Below are 20,912 nucleotides of genomic sequence, written 5' to 3'. Positions count from 1 at the left end.
CTTTTGCAATTTAGCATTCTGCAGTTTACCTCCCATGCTTTTCTGTCATGAGCAACTAAGCAACATTAGTAAGTTGTTCTTTACGTGGTGCTGACGTGGAGCTATAGAAACGAGCATTGATAAAGCTAGTAAATCTGGTGTTTGCTAGCCTGTTATGTATTATTGATTTTTGGCAAATGTAGGCTATAGTCCTTAAAAGTGTAAATGTAATAAAAAGTACTAATGCTGCTGAGTAAAGGAAAGGGGTGCCAATAAAAGACCTCGTATTTGTTGTCTATAATGCTTCATCTCGGTCTGTGGAGGGAGCTGTCAGTGTAGTCCTTTTTCTAGGTCTATGACAGCTGTCAAATAGTCCTACTTTTATGTCGATGGTTACTGCAAACTGTAGTCCTACTTCTATGTCTATGACCTGTCCCCGATTTTTGTTTTGAGAATCTGGACACCCTATACTAAGACAACTTTCTTCTTACTGTTCAAATGATCGTTCTCTCCTAGTGTAGACTCCGGTCACTGTGACAGATGATCACAACTTCAATTGATTTTTTTTGACATAACCAAATGCTTTTACGTGTGTGCGTTGCTTCTTCCCGTGAGCAAAGTTCCGCGCGTTCTGCGTACTCTCCAATCTGGGCTTCATGAGCCCCTAAAGGAAAAATGTCGAGACAACATGGTTTCTAATGGTCATTTGGAACAGGAGCAACCCCTTCGTGCCACCAACATTAGCCCCTTAACCCTCCTCCTGACGAGTTCTTCTAACTCATCTACCACAAATGGGTGCTAACAAAAACACTGCTACACGTACAACACTCGGTCTGAAACATTCACACACTTCCTCTTTTACGTTTTGCCTACCCACACCCTCAAGAACATACAACTCCATAATAAATAATAAATATGATGTAAAGGTCCTTGCTTGTTCTCTGTAACCACAAAAAGGAGCACATATTCTCTGCAACCACAAAAAAGAGGCATGCATTCTAACAGATACTTAAAGTGTGGCAGCAGAAAGCACCTGAGGCTGCCAATCAATTCTAGTTTATGCACAACACGTTTGATGTAACCAATGTTGCACAGTATGTTTGTGTATATTTAATTGCCATTTTACAGGACAACTGAATTTGAACACAAAGTGGTAACTACCCAAAGATGAAACAGACTACTGGAGGTGATGTGTGCTGTGCCGCAACTGGCGCAATAATATTCAACTCAAGCTCACATTCTTGCCAGACTGCAGTTATCATACACATAGGCCACCCCACTAGCCCACGTCATGGTTGATGCACTTACCTCTTGCCCATCTTCCAGAATGATCGCTCCAGCTTGCTCCACAACCTCAAAGATCATAACGGAGCACAGCTCTCTTCTGACAGACATTGTCATGTTAGCAAAGGCCGGAAGCTGATGCATAAACTCCAACAATTGCTCTGTCAGGAAAAAGAGGCAGTCAGGAGAGCTTCATGGCAATATACTAATGGTACAATATACCTCCTTCAAATGTACTAAAGCTTACAGTTACTTAAGGCAAACCGCATCCCAAGGCATTTCAATTCTTGCATTGCCTTTGGTTAAATGATCTTAAACAGAATTTATATGCAAATCTACAAGGGTACAACAAAGACAGTAGTGAGGGTCTGTTCATTTCTGATTCGATTTCCTACTTAATTATGTTTTAGAATTATGCAGCTAAGAACACTTACTCAAAATTATTTTATGTATAAAAGCTTTGGCAGGCAAATTATTGAATTAAAATAAATCGTTTTTCTGCATTTCTGGGTGAATTGTAAAAAATTGGTACTTAAGAACCTTTTCCTATTTAATGTTGACTTACTTCCACAAAAAACAGAATGGCAACCATGAGCCAAAAATGACCAGACCTTCTGGTGTGCCAGATACATAGTGTAAGTACGCTGATCCAGGTGGGAGCTTGCTATCTCAATCCAATGTGGTCTATTTTTCTTTCATCAACAGGTTTCAATCACTCAGTGAAATGGGGCATGTAGCCAGAAGGTTACTGTAGGCCCTGGCCTTTTTGGCTCAAGTTCCCTAAACTTTTTGCTGTCCACCTAGACCGTTTTCCTGACAGAGTTGCCAATTTAGATGTTGTGGGTACTTTGCCACTGCTGATCAGTGTCAAAGTACAAGTGTTCCCTATGTAAAGTGTAATTGTAATTGGTTGGCCATGATTGGTATGTTTGCCTTACTAGCAAAGTCCCTAGTGATGTGCCAGAGCTAGTAATGCAAAGGCGCGCAGAGAAGGGAACTCGGGTCTGCAATGTAGGGTCTGCGCGCAGACTGCTAAGTTAGCATGTTGTCCTGACAAGTGCAACCACTTGTCAAGCCTTACTTTCCCTTTTGCATACACATTGGGCACGCCTGTGGTTGGTCCCGGGTACCCCCTCAGCAGGGTGCAGTGTAAGTAAAAGGCAGGACATATACTAAGGTGTGTGATATGTCCGGACAGTGAAAAACACTCCATTTCGTTTTTCACTGCTGAAAGGCCATCCTGCCATAGGACAGAATGGGGGTGCCTGGGTGTTGTGTTTGTTAGCCTAGTTTCCTATAAGTTTATAATGGAGAGGTGAAGTTTAGTATGTTTAAACTCACAGTGTCATAACACATCTTTCTATGATAGTTGTTTTGTCACTGTGTGTTCAGAAACCACTCTTTTAGAAATTGGCTGAGTGTTGTGCTTTAAGCATTTCTGTGTGTCTCTGCTAAATGTGGATTGACTGGATCTGAGAGGTGAGAGGAGCTGGGTGAGGTCTTTACCCAGGGAGGGGTTGAGATTGAACTAGGCTGCCTTGCATCTAGAGAGAGGAGAAGCATGAAGGGTGAAAAAGCCTGGGCTGGTGCTATAAACCAATTGACCCATCTTCTGCTGAGTAATTGAGGATCCAGACCCCCAGTATCAAAGGGAGAAAGGTGACATTGGGAGGGAGACATCCAGAACTGATTTAGGGAGGGGTAAAGGACCCCTGAGCACAACAAACCTCAAAGACAGTAAGGGGTAGAACTATGAGAGCTAAAACCCGTGAACGCTGGAATGAAACAGAAATGGATTGAGACTGAAAAGACTTGGACCCATTTTGTGGTCAAGAGGAACCTCTGCTAAGGAAGGAACAACTGAAGAGACTGCTGGGGAAAGACCAACCCTTGCTTTGTGATCTGGGGCTAGTCTGCAGATTGCGGTTCTAACCAAGGAAGAGGCTGTTGGGATTGTGCTTGGAGGCACTGGGCCCACCTGCTTGACGGAGACTGTGCTTTGTGCAGTGTCTTGTAACCCCCATGGGCCCGAGGTAAGGTGGCTCCCTGTTTGAAAACACAGGAACATAAAAATATCCTTAGAAGTTTCAAGAGACGCGGTAGGCACGTGTTGTGGCAGCTTGAGACCCTCGGAAGGAGAGCCCTGTGATCTTGGACACACGAAGGCTTGAGACTCGGATGCGCTGGGTGTGTGTCATGGTGCACAGGAAGCACAAGTGAAGAGTGCCTGGTCAGCGTGTCGCGGTGCACCGCAGGCATTAGTGAAGGGCGCTTGGTCAGCGTGTGCACCGAAGCTTAAGTGAGACTCTGACATGCAGGGTGCGTGTCATGGTGCACCGCAGGCGCTGGTGAGGAGCGCCTGGTCGGCATGTGTACACGAGGTGGAGTGAGTCTCAGACACGCAGGGTGAGTGTTGTGATGCATGGGAAGCGTTGGTGAGGAGCGCTTTACCAACGTGTGCATCAGAAGTGGAGTGAGTCTCGGACGCGCAGGGTGCGTGTTGGGGTGCATCGAAGGCGTTGGTGAGGAGCGCCTGGTCATCGAGTGCACCAAACGAGAAGTGAGGCTCGGACACAGTGAGCGTGTCGTGGTGCAGCCGAAGGCGTTGGTGAAAAGCGCCTGGATATCGGGGCACCGGAGTTGGAGAAAGTGTCAGTAAAGCAGTGTGTATGCTTTGGTGCAACCTGGGACTGTGGAGGTGATCGGCTGATCATCCTGTGCACCAGAAGAAAGTGAGTCTGTGCAGCGCAGTGTGCGTGTCTTGGTGCCAACTGAGACCACAGGAAGGAGAGCCCGGTGAGAGTGCACTCGGAGACAACGTGGAGTCCCATCAGCGTTATGTGCGTGGATTCGTGCCAGAAGAGACCCGGAGGGTGTGGTGGTGAACGTGCACCCGGAGTAAAAGTAATCTCAGGGGCGTGGGTACGTGTGCCCTGTGGCCGCATGAGACCTTCTTAACAGTTGCGGCCCGGACCGGCAGCCCCGGAGGAGCTGAGCTGCCAGGCCGAGCCGCTGAGGCCCATTGAGAGAGTTCTGCACGGAGGGCCCAGTTCGAGAAAGGAGGAAAGTGAGGTAATGTGGATTACTACCTGGGCGGGGTGCAGGCTCGGAGGGACACTCTCTCGGCCTCTGAGTCTTTCTGGCGAAGTAAGCCTTTGCTTCGGCTCAGAGTGGGGCACGTACTGACGAAAGGAGTGGCAGTACAGGGGCCAGAGTAAGAAGCTGTACTCGGTGTCATCGTTGAACCGTGTGTGTGTGTGTGGGGGGGGGGGGGGGGGGGGGGGGGCGGGGCAACTGTTATCGAAGAGGCTGAATTGTCGTAATACACATTGCCAATATTGCTGCTAACGAACTGCCGGTCTGTCTTAGGACGCCTGACATTATTATTGCCTAACGAAGTACACAATTGTAGCGCTACGCACTGCATAATTTCTCCCTTGCCATGGACAGGAGTGTATCGGCCCGCATTGCATTATTTCGTCATTGCAAAGTACATGATTGTAGTTACACATTGCATTATTCCTTAAATGCAAAGTACATGATTGTAGCAGCCCGCATTCATTATTTCTCCCATTGCAGGTACCGGGGTGTATCGTTACGCATTTTATTATTTCTCCTGTGCCCAGCACAGAATTGCATCGTTACGCAGTGCACTATTGTTTGTCTATCCAACAGGAGTGATTCTAGCATTACGACCAGCATACCAGTTTGAAGGCGGTGTTTGGGATTTGAACCTGCCAGCCAGAACTAATATTACCCTTTATTCTATGTTGGCTTATGTATTGTGTGGTCTGATCGTATATCTTTTTGTATAAAGTTATACTCGTTTTTATCAAATTCGTGTGGAGTCCATTTTTGGTGTCACCAGGGGGTTGTTGTGGGCATGGTTGCACATACAGAACACTGGTGCCTTGGAGATAGGCCTGGCTGTTCGTGCCAAGCTACTAAGGGGGTGAGCAGGGCTATCTCAAACCGTGTCCTTACTTGGCCTAACATTGAGTGGGGAGCCCTGGGTCGCGCACTCGGTGACAGTAGTGCGGGACTGGGACTCCGGCTTATAACAATTACCATAATATCTGGCAATAACCTTCCACTTGCACTCCGAAGGCGGATCCAAATTCAGCTATGAAGAGAGATCCCGGTTCCTATTTTGCAAGAAACATTAGTTATTCTAATAAATAACCACTGCAGTAATAAGGTGCTATTCTAGATGTATGCAAACACCACGTAACATTGTAGTAAATTCTTTAAGTAATTCTACTCTATCTGAATTCCTGGCTACATCCTTTGGATTGTGCATGGTCTAGTTCATTCTTAATGCAACTAATAAGCAATTATCACAATATCCACTATTCATTTGGCATTGTGTGCCTTCTTTGCTCTCCTGCCTTAAATCCACTTTTTAATATGTATGTTGCCCCACTGGCTAAGGTTGTGAAATCCTTAGGGCTGGAATTGTTGTCTCATGCTGACGACACCCAAATAATGTTGTCCATTACTCACAGTGTCAGAGAATCCGCCACTTATTTCAAAAATTGCATGCAGGCAGTCTCTACCTGGATGGTGGAACATTTTCTGAAATTCAATGGAGAAAAAACGTAGGTCTTGATATTTGGGAACCGACTTGACATCGGATCCAATGATTGGTGGGCTGACACGCTCGGCACCTGTCCCTGCCCTGTACCCCAGGGAGAAAATCTAGGGGTCATAGTTGACAATTCCCTTTCTCTGAATTTGCAGATTAGTAGGACAGTGTCTACCTGCTTTGGGATAATCAGGATCCTTGGAAAAATGTCCCAGTTCCTTTTGTTTGCCTCAAGAAAACAGGCTGTAATAGCACTTGTAATGCCCAGACTTGACTATTGTAATGCCCTCTATTTGGCCATTAACAAGGGTCTGGTGTGACGCTTGCAGCTAGTGCAGAATGCCGTAGCCAGGCTGGTGATGGATCTCCCGAAATACCACACAGTCTCTGCATCCTTATTACGCTGCACTGGCTTCCTCTGGACCGTAGAATTCTCTTTAAAACGCTATGCCAGACCCATAATGCCTACTATGGCCAAGGCCCTGAGGACATCAAAGCACTATCCCAGCGCTATATTACTACTAGGCAGTTCAGATCGGCAAATAAGAATCTACTGACAGTACCGAGGTTTAAAAAGGTGAGATGGGGAGGAAGGACCTTCACCACAGCCGCTGCTAAGCTGTGGAACACCCTCCGTGCAGAGCTTTCTGGTCAGGTGTCACACTCTCTCTTTTGCAAGGCCTTGAAGACCTGGCTATTTTCACAGACTTCAGTTTGAGCATGTCATCTTATGTCTGTGCTTTAGTCCCGCTGTAGCGCCTTGATGCCCTTGGGCTAAGTTAGCGCTCTATAAATTTAATATTCATTCATTCATAATCAGGCAAAGCTCCAAGTGTGCCAACTAGTTAATAATTACTAAGTAATAAAGTAGCAAGCTTTTTATAGAGAAAATAAACACCCATAAAACCCATGTCTCACATTTCATCCCAACATCTAATTCAAAACACCAATTACAATGTGAAGCACCCTTAACCGAATTGATCCAACATATCTCTTACAACAAATTAAGTTTAATCTGTGGCCAGAGGCTGATGCTTCTCCATGGTTCAAAGTTTGCATTCTTAATAAGGGGTGACTTTGCATTCTCATTAGCAGCAGTGGACCACAACCACCACCTTTTGGGACACTGAAGTTCCTAAATTGTCAGGAGGTTTGTGTAAATACATTCTCATTTCATAATTAAATGATATTTGTGGGTACAAAAACTCTTAATGACATGTTTAATTACAAGTTATTGTTCTGCCTCGCATGTGTTTTTGGTTTTAAGGTAAAACATTAGGAAAAAATCCTAGTCAAGGGTGTTCGGCAGATTGGTTTGCTCAATTCCTTTTTGATGAAGGGTGTCATCTGTTGAATATCTCTTGCACGTGTCAAATGATAGTAGAGTATACCTACCCAAAATGAAAGGTCTAATATATAACTAGTATTTTGCCAAGAGACCGTAGAACCCTAATTTTATTCACCTATTGAGCATGTTAAAATCTCAAGAACAACAAGATAACGCACACTGAAACTTGGTGTCTATTGGTAAATGGAATATGCATGCGTTTCACTGAGGATTCATGTCTTTCACTCACGGAGATGAACTAATAAACAGATGAGTCTTTACTCACATTCTTCTCAATGTTTACAGCCTTGAAATTGACACAGGCCTCAAAAGCACATGGGGGGCGTAACACACGTTGGCACAACCTGAATGTACGGGACATTACTTGCATGCACTTTGCAAAATACGTCATTGAACCAACATTGGAATACATCGTGTGAAATAGGTTCAGAAGTCAACATTGGTCTATTACAGTGATTTAATATGTGAGAACACCTAATGAAAATAAAATAAACTTTGTGGAAAAAGTAAAAAGACTAACTTGTAAATTTCTTAAACAAAAGAATGAATGAAAATACGTGACTGCACTGGATTATTATCAAACCTTAAATTTTAGGCAGGTACACTTTACCCTCATTTGCCAAATGGATAATTTGAAGACTTTTAGTTGGCCCTAACCTCAAGAGGGTAATCCCTCAGAAAAGGGGTATTATTTAAAACAGGAGAGAAGTTTGGGTCCACTTTCTCTTGTTCAAATCTCTTGCATGTGTGCCAGACACCTCCATGGAGAGACCCCCGAGCACCCAGTATCCTGTCTGCCTTACTTCTCTCAACATTGGCGCACTGTTGACTCTTCCTGTTACCTGTGCATGTAACCATGGCACCCAATCCTAGAGCTGATCATTCCTATTCCCATTTGTGCTGCCCATCTTCACCTGCCCAAGGAGTCTTGTGCGAAGGCACAACTGAGTTACTTTCAACTTGTCAGCAGTTCCACGCTGTAAAGGCGCACCAGATCTGCACCTGCTCCTCTGTCCTCTTCAAAATGACAAAGAGGGCAGCAAACTATTGTAGTTATGCAGAGGCTTGTTACGATTTTTAACAAAATATTTTGAGTAGATGCTGGTTTCTAAATTGTGATTGCAGACTTTCTCGTGAAACACAACGCTCAACATTTTAATTTCCCAAGATTTCTGGGGGAAATACCATTGTGCCATTGTTTAAGAGTTCGTTCTACAACCAATGTAGCGATTCATATTTGACAGAAGGGGTGTATAGATTTGAGATTGAGTGGTTGATCGACCACAGTGTTAAGTAACTGAACATTCTTAGATAACCAGGGAATCGCGGTTCATACTCATAATGAAGGGTTATTAGTGTCACAGCAAGTAGCTGACGTTGGAAATACCAAATCATTGTCTTTTAAGAAGTACAAGTACTCTTTGTATTTAGGGACACAGTAGAACTGAATGGATGGCAAAAGCCTAGTGACAGGAAGACCGTACACAGTCAAATAGCGCAAATTAAACATTTTCCGATATGTTACTGCTAGGAGGAAGTGAAATGGTCTATTCGGAAATGGTCTATTCGTAAGACTGAAACGAGAAGCGTAAACCTGTGTGAGGGAAGAACACAGATGCAGGATGTATACACACTTGAGATAAAAACGCTGGAATATTCCATTGGTCAATGACAGACTCAGAAATGAAGTGGTTCGATTAAAGTCCAATTAAGAAGGAAACCGTCTGGTTAGAACCAACACAACACGGTGTATAAGGTAATAAAGCCAGAATGGACCCCCCTAGTATACTGAGTGAGCGCAGGGAGGCGCTGCTGACAGAAGCAGTGGTGAATAGCGGATGCCCAATATCACATATGTGTAAATAGAGTGGTTAATCACCTTAAAGTCAGTGAGCTTGGACATGTTGTTGGAGAAAATTAAGATAAAAGAATACTGATGGTCACAGATTAACAAAATAAAGGACTACATGGTTTTATTAGGAGAAATGAGAGGACTAACCTTGGTGCAGCTTCAAGGGCTGTGACATTTACCAGCCCAAATAGCAATTCGTAAAACATTTTATTTATATTTTGAATGTATATGCATCATTATCTGAACCCTTACATTATTTAGCTATCTAACAATGGACTTCACTGGAAGCATATCATGCTCAAAATCCTTTAACTAAGGACTTCTGGGCAGCCTGGATATACAATTAGAACATTGTCTGATGTGTTTTCTGCTGTCCCAAGCAGTTCCTAAAAATATTTTCTGACAATATTTCAAAAACAAAATCTGGACGGCAGCACAAAATGTATTAAAGCAATAAATATGACTAGACAATTCACCACAGCACAGGATCAATTAATAAAAATTGCCAGTTCAAGATGTAGAGCATCGCTAGGCGTATGCATTACCAAAAAATGAGCCATCTTAGGTCAACTTATGGAATTGCAACATTAGCAGGTCATGAGCTAATAAATGTTCAGGTTTCTCTTTCCAATGGTACAATCCACCTAAATAATTGAATGCCTTGATTTCTTCAAGGAGGTATGGGCAGGCTACCCATGCATATGACAGGGCCCGAGTACAGCCGTAGATAATTGATTAGCAGGACCGGCTTTCACGTGGCGCGACCAGTGCAGCTGCACCTGGCACTGACTCGGGTGGGGGGCGCTGTGTTTAAAATCAATTATTGGTTTAAAAACATGTGCTCCGCAGTTTTCAGGCAACAACAAAACTGTCAAGATAACTCTGGCGATTAATGATCCTGTTTGTGAGAGATTGCAGATTTGTCTAGCGGCAGTTTTGACTCCCCATAATGTAGCGAAAAGAGTTAATGTGCCTGCTGCAAAGAATGTGTACCCTTCATATCACAGAATTGAGTGTAAGTGAACTATGAGTAGCGCTATACAAAAATGAAATGTTTGTCAGAGAGAGGCTATGGACAGATGAGGCACACCTTTGGCGAGTGGTACTAAGGGATTCATTGAGAAGGTCATGGTGAGTGTGGGGGCAAGAAAACATTGTTGCTCCGGGCGCCACCAGCGCTAAAGTCAGCCCTGATGATGAGGTATAGCAAGATGCCAGTGAAGTCCTATAAACATTTGGGTTTAGGTTTTATACATATCACCCAAATTAAACCATTTGTAGCTTCACAATAGTTGCTAATAACCCCTCTGATGCTTATTAGTATTTTCGACCTATAGTCACAATTCTTGTCATATGACAGCTCATCTCCCCGTCCTCTGCAGATAAGCTTTTTACCACCGCAGGCAGGATGTCTGATATTCGGCTGAGCTACTCCTCATTCATTGTGTTACAGTTTTGATGGTTTTCGCCAATAACTTGGGCACTCAATACTGAAACCCGTGCTACCCTTTATATCTCTTTCGACCCAAAGGAGTAAATTGAATCGCCATTCAAAGCTGCATTTATGAGGTTTTTCTATTTATATTATCAACTTGATGATGAAAAGAAAATCAACAAAGAAGAACAAAAAAAGCCCCCTCCCCCAATACAAACGTTTCCACTACTTACCAATGTCATCATCAGTACGGTCCGCAGGATCTTTCTCAAGGCACTCTCGCACCACATCTCGCCCCAGTAAGGGATCTGAGGCCCTATCGATGTCTTCATCTTCCTCCTCTTCATCCTCCGAATCCACAGGAGCCTCAGGTAGGCCAGTTAAGTCCACATCCCCCATTTCACTTTCTGTCGCCTGCAGAAAAGACAAGATAGACTTGTACTCTACTATATGTGTAAGACACTGGGGAAATGCACTGAGAACAGAGTCTAGAATTCCAGGTTTGTAACATGGTGGCAGAGTTTTTATGGAAATTAGTTATCAAAAGCCATGGGCATCAGGTCCAAACACTGAATATAATCATTAACTATATTTATTTAAAAACACCTAGGAAAGTATTGGGAAAGAACAGAAGAGTGTGTACATCTTCTAGTTAACTCAGGAGCTTAGATGGCTTGGTTTTTAGGAAATATTGAGACTAAATGAAAAATGCTCAGAAGTAAGTCCCAAAAGGCAAGAGCAATAGTTTCGGACTGAAATTGTTCACTATTTATAACTGCAGTGAGTTTGCACTCACTCCTATGTCTCTTTACTGTCTTCGAAACTGAAAGTAATGTATACTTCATGTGGCTAACTCAATTCCGGTAATCAAACGTCATTAGATATATCATGCATCCGATACAGTAAACTGAGCATTTAACATTTCTACTGCCTTAGATCTGTTCAAATGTATTCATATTGACCTCAATAATGTATACATTGTTTCTATGGAGTGGTGGAGTGGTGTGGCTCACTGGTTAGAGGCGGCAGACCCGGGAGCAGAGGACGGCCCGGGACCAGGGTTCAATTCCCGACGCGGCAGGGTCTTGGACCAGGGTCAACTGACTCGATAATTCTCGCCCCGGTGCCTACTCTAACTGGGATCACACTCGGCAACTCTGGGCATTAGCTTGCCTCATCTCCACAACGGCCCCCCACATACGCTGGGGATGCCTGGTTTCACCTTGGAGATACCCAGTAGGGACCATCTCACAGGGAAAGCCAGGACGGGTTCCCCAGCGGTCTACAGCGCAGAGATACTCCTTCGGGAGTCGATTCTAGCGCTTTAGAAACCCACAATTAATCAATCAATCAATCTATGTTAAAATAAGGATCAAACACCAACAAGCTAGAGAGAATCCCACATTCTAGATAATTTGTACACAGCAAGCATTGCCCCATAGGCTGTTTGGAAAGAAAATGAAGGCAACATTATTTTCTGTAAAAATACAAAACGATCCTCACCATTTTCTACTGAGCACAGTCCATCTTCAAAGCCAGCATTAAGACCGATAACAGATCTTTTAAATCAAATGGTTAAACTCTGCGCTGCTATTCACCTGAAGGCGGTCTTTATCAATACTGCTGTTTAACTTGAACCTTTTAAACTTAGTCGTCTGTGCGACAGTAATATTTTACAGCATCTGCTGTAGCAGCACTCTGAATACCTTTAGCAGATGTCTACAATCATATGTTAAGCCACTCACTGTTCTCCTGTAGGCGTTGCTGAACGAATTTTATGCACTTCAGAAAATTAATATAATTTTTACAGCATATTAGAAGTCTGCAGCAAAGCAAAATTAAGATTGCTTGCTGCAGTGCTCATACATAAAACTAGAGCGGAAGAGTAATTCTTACAGTTATATGGCCCCTAAGGATTGCTTGAAAGTGTAAAGACTTAATGGACATGTACAAAAAATACACTCATTAAAAAACCCACACCAAATCTTAACTGATTCTCAAAACAACCATTACGGGATAGTTTACACCAAAAATATGCTACTAGTTCACATTAAAGAACACAATCAAATGGCTTCATAAGGGATGCTTTCCCCTTATAAGACAGAAGGGCCCTTTCTTCAGCAGAGTGGGCGTCACATCCTTGGATAGCCACCCCATGTGTCTCTCTGATGCCCAGAGAGGCCTCCCATCTGCCACCTTCTCCTTTGTGGGAGGAGTGTATCCTGTATTTATCCTGGATTCATGCACACAACTCCTCTCACAAGCAGACGGTAGTCACTCAACTGCGCCATGCACTGGAGGCCAAAAGCTTGCGAGTACGACTGGGGCTTCCAGAGTGACCTTGCAGCACTGGAGGCACAGCCAGTCAGACCGTGCTAGCTTCCTGAACCAATACCTTTCCTTCTGGTCAACTACTGCGCATCGCTTCCACAAACTGTTCATGCAAATATTCCGCCTGCTCTCATCAGTGTGTCAGTTCCATTGACGACCTAGAAAGCCAACATCTCTTGACGTGGTGGTTTGTTTCTTTTAAACTACCAGTCGAGGTGCTGATGTATCTACCTTGTTTCTTGTGTATGGTTAAAAGAAGGTGGAGGCTGAGGTATCAACTAAGAGTGGCATGCTTTGATTTGATGAATGAGGCCCAGACGTGTACCAGACTTGATACAACAAGTAACAGTGGCTTGCACATGGTGCGTTACGCAAATGTGATCAACAGTTTTGCATGCAGAAGATATAGAGTGTGTTGTATATTCATACTTTATTCAATATGGCTACTTGGTGTCTGTAGCCCTTTCTTAGTGTTTCTATCTTCTAACCTAAGAGTGTTCTTTCTGTGATGTGAAGATTCCAGCCTTGGCAGTTGATGGTCTGGTCAGCTGTGAGGTTTACTGCTCTGCTGTCTTATCCTGTACTATCTTAACAAATCTATCTTAATAACCTGGAGACGTGTCCTGCTGCCCACCTCATCTGCTTACAACAGAGTGCAAGGTTGGTGTATCCTAACTTTGTTAACAGCCAGATCTTTATGTGTGCGAGCATTGAATTGACTGGATGTTGACGAGAAACAGAAGAATTCTGAATGGTAATAATGAGGTTTGCCTGATGGAGGAGTAAAGCAGTTGTGATTCGTCCATCACACCCACTCACATCTGAGGTGCTCGTAAATTATTTATCAAGGGGGAGAATCTTTATTTTCGAAATAAGTTACTGTGTATTCTTTCTAATGCAAACGCTTGGTAACAGGAACTCTTTCCACGATTCTCGCTGCAACATATCGAAAATCACCAACAGCTTTTATTATTCAGTGCAGAAACATTTCATGCACTTCTAGAGTCCCTTGAGTGCAAGTGAGTGTGTAATATGACTAAAAAACAGAATGCTTAAAACTCTCGCAGAATAAAAAAATCCGTTTGCTGCGCATGACAAATGCCTTGATAATCCCCGATTGTCAAGCAGACTTTATCCTAACAAGCATTGGAAATGCAATAGGTCTCGCATTAGAAAAGTTGGAGTTATTGGTCTTGTAAATAACATTTTATTTATTTGTTGGTTTTTAAAATTGCTAAATTGATGGCTTTGTCATTTACAATGCCAATAGTTATAACTTTCGCGAATGTGACACCTATAGCATTTGGAATGCAACATGTTTTGTATTTACGTGACTTAGATGGCAGCTCTGGTCGTTAGGCCACATCTCTAGAGAGCAGTAGAGTGCAGCAGGGGAGAGAAGCACAGCAATGCAATAGGTCTCGCATTAGGAAAGTTTGAGCTATTGGTATTGTAAAGCACACATTTTTTATTTATGTGCTTGTTTTGAAAATAGCGAAATTAATAGCTTTGTTATTTACAATGCCAATAGTTTTATGAGGGTGAGTGAGGGTGAGGGTGAGTGAGGGTGAGGGTGAGGGGTTGAGGGTGGGTGAGGGGTTGAGGGTGAGTGAGGGTGAGGGTGAGTGAGGGTGAGGGGTTGAGGGTGAGTGAGGGTGAGGGTGAGTGAGGGTGAGTGAGGGTGAGTGAGGGTGAGTGAGTGAGGGTGAGTGAGGGTGAGTGAGGGTGAGTGAGGGTGAGTGAGGGTGAGGGGTTGAGGGTGAGGGGTTGAGGGTGAGTGAGGGTGAGGGGTGAGTGAGGGTGAGGGGTTGAGGGTGAGTGAGGGTGAGTGAGGGTGAGGGGTTGAGGGTGAGTGAGGGTGAGGGGTTGAGGGTGAGTGTGAGTGAGGGTGAGTGAGGGTGAGGGGTTGAGGGTGAGTGAGGGGTTGAGGGTGAGTGAGGGTGAGTGAGGGTGAGGGGTTGAGGGTGAGGGGTTGAGGGTGAGGGGTTGAGGGTGAGGGGTTGAGGGTGAGGGGTTGAGGGTGAGGGGTTGAGGGTGAGGGGTTGAGGGTGAGTGAGGGTGAGTGAGAGTGAGGGTGAGTGAGGGGTTGAGGGTGAGGGGTTGAGGGTTGGTGAGGGGTTGAGTGAGGGTGAGGGGTTGAGTGAGGGTGAGGGTGAGGGGTTGAGGGTGAGTGAGGGGTTGAGGGTGAGTGAGGGTGAGGGTGAGTTAGGGTGAGGGTGAGTGAGGGTGAGTGAGGGTGAGTGAGGGTGAGTGAGGGTGAGTGAGGGTGAGTGAGACTCAACCCCCCCTGGGGGTTGAGTGAGGGTGAGGGTGAGGGGGATGAGGGTGAGTGAGGGTTGAGGGTGAGTGAGGGTGAGGGTTGAGTTAGGGTGAGGAGGGGGGGGGTGGGTGAGGGGTTGAGGGTGAGTGAGGGTGAGGGGGTGAGGGTGGGAGTGAGGGTGAGTGAGGGGGGGGTTGAGGGTGAGTGAGGGTGGAGTGAGGGTGAGGGGTTGAGGGTGAGTGAAGGGTGAGTGAGGGGTTGAGGGTGAGGAGGTGAGGGGGTGAGTGAGGGTGAGGGTGAGGGTGAGTGAGGGTGAGGGTGAGGGTGAGGGGTGAGGGTGAGTGAGGGTGAGGGTGAGTGAGGGTGAGGGTGAGGGTGAGGTGAGGGGTGAGGGTGAGTGAGGGTGAGGGGTTGAGGGTGAGTGAGGGTGAGTGAGGGTGAGGGTGAGTGAGGGTGAGGGGTTGAGGGTGAGTGAGGGTGAGGGGTTGAGGGTGAGTGAGGGTGAGTGAGGGTGAGTGAGGGTGAGGGTGGGTGAGGGTGAGTGAGGGTGAGGGTGGGTGAGGGTGAGTGAGGGTGAGGGTGGGTGAGGGTGAGTGAGGGTGAGGGGTGAGGGTGAGTGAGGGTGAGTGAGGGTGAGGGCGAGGGTGAGTGAGGGTGAGGGTGAGTGAGGGTGAGGGGTTGAGGGTGAGTGAGGGTGAGTGAGGGTGAGGGTGAGTGAGGGTGAGGGGTTGAGGGTGAGTGAGGGTGAGGGGTTGAGGGTGGGTGAGGGTGAGTGAGGGTGAGGGGTTGAGGGTGAGTGAGGGTGAGAGATGAGACGGTCTTTGAGGCGCCTCTGCTGTATTTGCATTTGGTAAAACAGCCTTAATGATGTGTTGAGAGGCGCCCCCCTGCCATTGTTGCAGGCCGCCGTGTGGGGGCCTGCTAAGTGTACGGGGAGGGGGCAGCAAGCACAATTTATGGTGTCTAAAGCGACCCTTTCCTGAGAGACAGCCCTGGAGACAGAGGATGTTTATTTCAAGGAAGTCAAGCGGCCTTCGCGTCTGGGCAGCATTTAGTAATTTTTTTTTTTTTTAAAAGTACAAATATTTAGAAGCATTTACATATGCATTTAATCCATCGTGCAAGTCTCTCATTGCACGCGGGTGGAATGTTTGTCTACTTGCTGTTTATTTTTGGCATCAACAGATGCAGGGAGGGTGACGCTCTGTGAAGGAGTGCAGCGTGGGACCCGTGGTGTACGTGGCTGTTAAGTAATGTTTCGGCTGAGATAACATTGCAAAGGCTGACGCATGGATGGTTCAAAACAGGCGCAATAACAAAACGTGAATAGTGCGCATATAGTAGTTACTGCAACAAAACCTACAAAACCGCATAAAACCTAATTTAAAAAAAAGAAAAAAGAGACATGCTGTTATAAACAATGGAATTTACACACATGCTTGTTGGTGATGTATTCGCCTACGCCTACATCACTTATAAAACAAGACGGATTGAAGGCAGAGAAGGGGGGGAGGAGAAATGCGACATGGCGGGCAGGGGAGGGGGCGGAGTGGGGAGAGGGTGTTAAGCAGCAGGGGCCTTTGAAGTGAAGCTAAGCTTCACTTCAAAGGTGTGGGAGGAGTGCGGCTGAGGGAACAGACGGCGATTTGGTGATGTGCACGCGCATTTTAGGTCAATGCGCAAGCGCATTGACCTAAAAGCCACGGGCACAGCACCAAATCGCCGCAGTTAGGTAAACTTTGTTTAAAGCCCTATAGTCTCGCTCTGCTCAATGCGCATGCGCATTGACAGGCGAGACCTAAAAAGGCTTCATTTTGAGAGGTCGAGTCCCAGAATACTTAGTCAGTCTAACACACAATCAATCTTAAATCCGACTATATTTGCACAAATTAGACTATAAAACCTAGCGCTCAAGAGCATTCCTCAATTTATGGCTGTTTCTAGTCGCATCCAAAGTACACATTTCGACACAAAAGACAGTAGCGGAAGCTGTTGTATGCAGAAAGCAAGGAAACTGTGAGGTGAGATACAAGCAGTAATTCAGTTAGGTAAAAAAGTCACTTTTATGTATCATGTCTATGCCACGAAAGGCTTAAGGGCTCTTGACAGCAGTAGAGATAATTGCACTGAAATAAACATATGAAACCAGAAGAAAAAGGACAAATTCCGTTTTTTGCCTTAAACAGGAGCAACCCTGTGACACGTGCTATTTTGGCGGAGGTATATGGGAAGCGTGACGCAACTGAAAGTTCCAACTCACAAACTCTTAAAAGCTTGACGGCAAAAGACACTACCCCAACCGGGACCATAAGAGTAACGCGTCTGTGTCGCACTCTCTTCAGAAACACAGGCCACGAAGAAGCACTCCATATATAGCACTCTGAAGGGCACTCCAGCAGAGACTCCAGCAGAGACAGGGAGGCAATGAGGTCGTGCTAAACATGGCTGCAGAGTAGCCCTTGTCACTTCCCTGAAGTGACAAGGGCTACTCTGCAGCCATGTTTAGCACGACCTGCCAGCCACCAAGAATGACTTGGGGCACGGGGAAATTAGGGTAAATAGCAAAGTATAGCCTATAATACAATAAGAAAAGCCCGCTCCTCCCCCACGTTTAATGTTTTTTTTAATGTATTTCATGTATTTCTTTTTCGTGAACCCAGCAGCAGGGACAACAGAGAGCTTGATATATGAGATAGGAAATATAAAAACATAAAACCAAAGGTCTAAGTGGGGATGGAAAGGCCCAAGAGTGGCTTTTAACCAGAGAGTGTTAACGGAAGAGCTGGGATGTCCGGGGGGATGCCAGCTCCTGCTTGAGGGTCTCGCACTGATCTAAACCCACAGCCATGGACAGCACATCGACAGAGTCTTTTTTAGATCTATTTGCATGGTAATTAAACTGCTAGAATACTCGTCGGACTACTCCATTAATTAAAAACAAACCGCTACCATTCCAGCAGCTACAGACAAACATTGTTGCCAACCAACTTCTTGCATAGTTCAACTAATCTGGCTTCGTCTTATTCCATTACACCGAAATAGTCCTCCTAAAACAAGAGGACAATCATTGCTGTCACAGTGAGAGACTTTGGGAAATCGTTGGCTGAGTTGGTTTGCTTTTTCTGCAGAATCCTCTCCAGGCACTTTCAGTTGTTGAAGTCTGGGATACTAGTAGTAAAATACTCAATTGTTCAGTGGTCCGCAAAACAAACTGATAAATTGGGAACATTTCTCTCCACATCATCTCAGTTGGACTTGGAAGTCCCACAGGGGCCACTGTTGTCCACAGCTCGCTTTAATATCCTTCTCTGCCTCCTAATCTAGCAACTCAGTGTTAGAATGACACGACGCAGCCTTTCCATTGGCACACCAACTAGCCTGATTGTGTATCATCCTGCCTTACTACCTCTGCCATTTGGATGCATCACCAATTTCATGTCTTGGTTCTTCGAGCAGAAGCCTGATCAGCTGTCCACAATGAAACACACAGTATTCCAAACAGACACTTCCAGGAATACAGTCAGATATAGAAAATCATCTTTCTATAGCACCTGTATATTGAACTAAATTGTCTGTGCTATCACAAAACACACAAATGAACAAATGACCACACATATATATATAACAATAAAATATCTAAACCTAGCAGTTCTGTCAATTAAGGAATTCTCCACCCACCGCGGGAGCAGGTCTGCATGTGTTGCCTGTGGGGGCGCTAATACCTACAGAAGGGGAGTTGGATAAGTGCAATCAGTAGATCCAGCCGATGTAACACAAGAGTAAAGTAAACTGTCCGAAGGGAACCCTCAGTGTATTTGGTAATGCCCCAATAACAACTTCCCCTTCCACTTGTAGATGCAGAGTTCTGAGAGAACTAGCCAATTCTACTGTATCACTCCATCGGGGAACCCCATGCTTGCACAAGACCTCAAGAGTCCATCTTAGGGCTACAGCAGACTTCTGCAAGAGATTTAGAAGAAGTAAACCCTTTTCTGGGACTACAGCAGATCTACGTTCCCTGTGCAGCTACTTTGGACTTAAGACCCATCTTTATCCTTTGACAATAATACCCCAGGCAACAATAAAACATGTAAATGTATAAATACAGAAGTATATTTTTTCCAGTATGAAAAACAGAGGTTAAACTGAAGCCATGTTTTAGCTTGTTTTGGCTATTATATCTTATTCTATGTTAAAAAAAAAGTGAAATACACCGTAAAACACAGATAAGTTGCAGTTGTGTTTACAAATTAACCCCTTCCCTGCTGCCGTCGGCCGTCGTGAGCACTACCTCGCTGGTGCTACGAATGTCCAACGGCTGACGCCGCCCCGCGCACTTATTAAAACCGCTGCATAATAACGGCCACGGTTAAGGTGTTAAGACAAAAAAAACACTGAAAGGTTAAAGTTATGGATAGGATCGCAATCCACAACTCGTACACCAAGTGCAATCCTCATGACCCCACCCTTTATCTGCAATTCCAAATGTAAATAATCTTACAGATACAATTAAGTACCCCACACACTATGAAAGAGAATGCTATTTTGTATTATTTATTGCTTTGAGTATGTGTTTTTATTTAATGGCAAACTGTCTTATTTATTGCTATAAATATTGAGAGGTCATAAGCATTACCAACATCACAAACCATGAGCTGTGAATTTGAGGATTGGGGTGGGGGGAGGTGATGTGTCAGGGGTTTCATGTCCCCGCCTGATTAGTAAACCCAGGGACACAGACACTTTTTTTTTTTTTTAAGTGTAGGGTGGAGGTTGGGAGTAGCTGTTTATTCCACCCTCCCCCCCACTGACTCCTAGGGGCAAGTGTGTGCTCACCTCATTTCTTTATGGGGCCTTTCCAAAATGATTGCAGGACATGGAACCTGTCCTCTGTAATAATTGCTGCAAGAGAATATTTTCTATTGCTGCCAGCCAATCAGATCGGTCAGTTCTGTTTTATTTATTTATTTTTTTGAGTGGCCAAATTCAAGACTGACGATGGGAGAAAAAGATCCCTTGTTCAAGAGGATAGGAGTAGTTGTTGAAATATGGTCTACAGACAGTCCTCAAACCCAGGTTCGAGAAACATCAGTAGATTACGGTCCAGATATCGCTATCATTATTGACAGGTCAATTCGAATTGAGGACTACAAAATCATTCTTCTACTGCCGATTTCTCTAAATGTACACAACAAAATTACACCAAACCAAACAACAGCACATCCTTGATAACATTTCCAATTTAATGCTAAGTGTGGAATTATTCCATACAGGCATTTTTTCGTTAGCATAGTTCAAAGTTTCCTATGGGAGTTAAAATGGGGAATGCCACTTTTCACACAACACCCTCGTTGTTTGCCATTTATGGTCAGATCAGTACGAACATTTCCAAATCGATAGTGAACTGGAGGAATATGTTTTTGGGAAAGTTTTGTGCAGATTTGCCAAATGGTACCAAAGTTATTAACAAAAAAGCTCCTTTTCAATTAAAAGTCTTAGGCAGGTAAAGATCAGGCTCCTCTTGGCTTAGCACGTTGCCCACTCCACTCCCCTTGTTTATTCTCCAGACAGCTGAAGAAATCATCTGACTGTTTCTCGTGATGGGGTATTATTCATTGCCAAGATGCCCTCACGGACCTGCTGCGGACTGGGGCGGGAACTCCTTCTTTCACCCCTTTGCTTCAGCTGTGAATTTTTGGTTGCACTCGCTTGTCCGCGGGAGGGGTGGGGTGTTCGCTAAGGGTTTTTCACGACCACAAAACAGCACTTGATATATCAATACATAACACGGAGGGGGGTCCACATAGCCTGCTTGCATGACACGTTGCCAAGGGGAGG

General features: G+C 44.9%; 1 protein-coding gene across 6 annotated transcripts in view; it reads right to left on the bottom strand.

The window, feature by feature from the left end:
* The window catches only part of RAPGEF6 (Rap guanine nucleotide exchange factor 6), an 885,786-nt gene that overhangs the window by 169,826 nt on the left and 695,048 nt on the right, over window positions 1-20,912 (bottom strand). For all 6 annotated transcript variants that reach the window (XM_078653140.1, XM_078653141.1, XM_078653136.1 and 3 more), the window contains exons 8-9: window positions 10,717-10,897; window positions 1,288-1,424 (exon numbers count right to left, since the gene is read on the bottom strand). In XM_078653140.1, the coding sequence (XP_078509266.1) occupies window positions 1,288-1,424; window positions 10,717-10,897 (318 nt within the window). The remainder of the gene's footprint in view (window positions 1-1,287; window positions 1,425-10,716; window positions 10,898-20,912) is intronic.

Source organism: Lissotriton helveticus, chromosome 7, assembly GCF_964261635.1.
Source record: "Lissotriton helveticus chromosome 7, aLisHel1.1, whole genome shotgun sequence".
Taxonomy (NCBI): Eukaryota; Metazoa; Chordata; class Amphibia; order Caudata; family Salamandridae; genus Lissotriton; species Lissotriton helveticus.
This window is presented reverse-complemented; position numbering and strand designations above follow the sequence as displayed.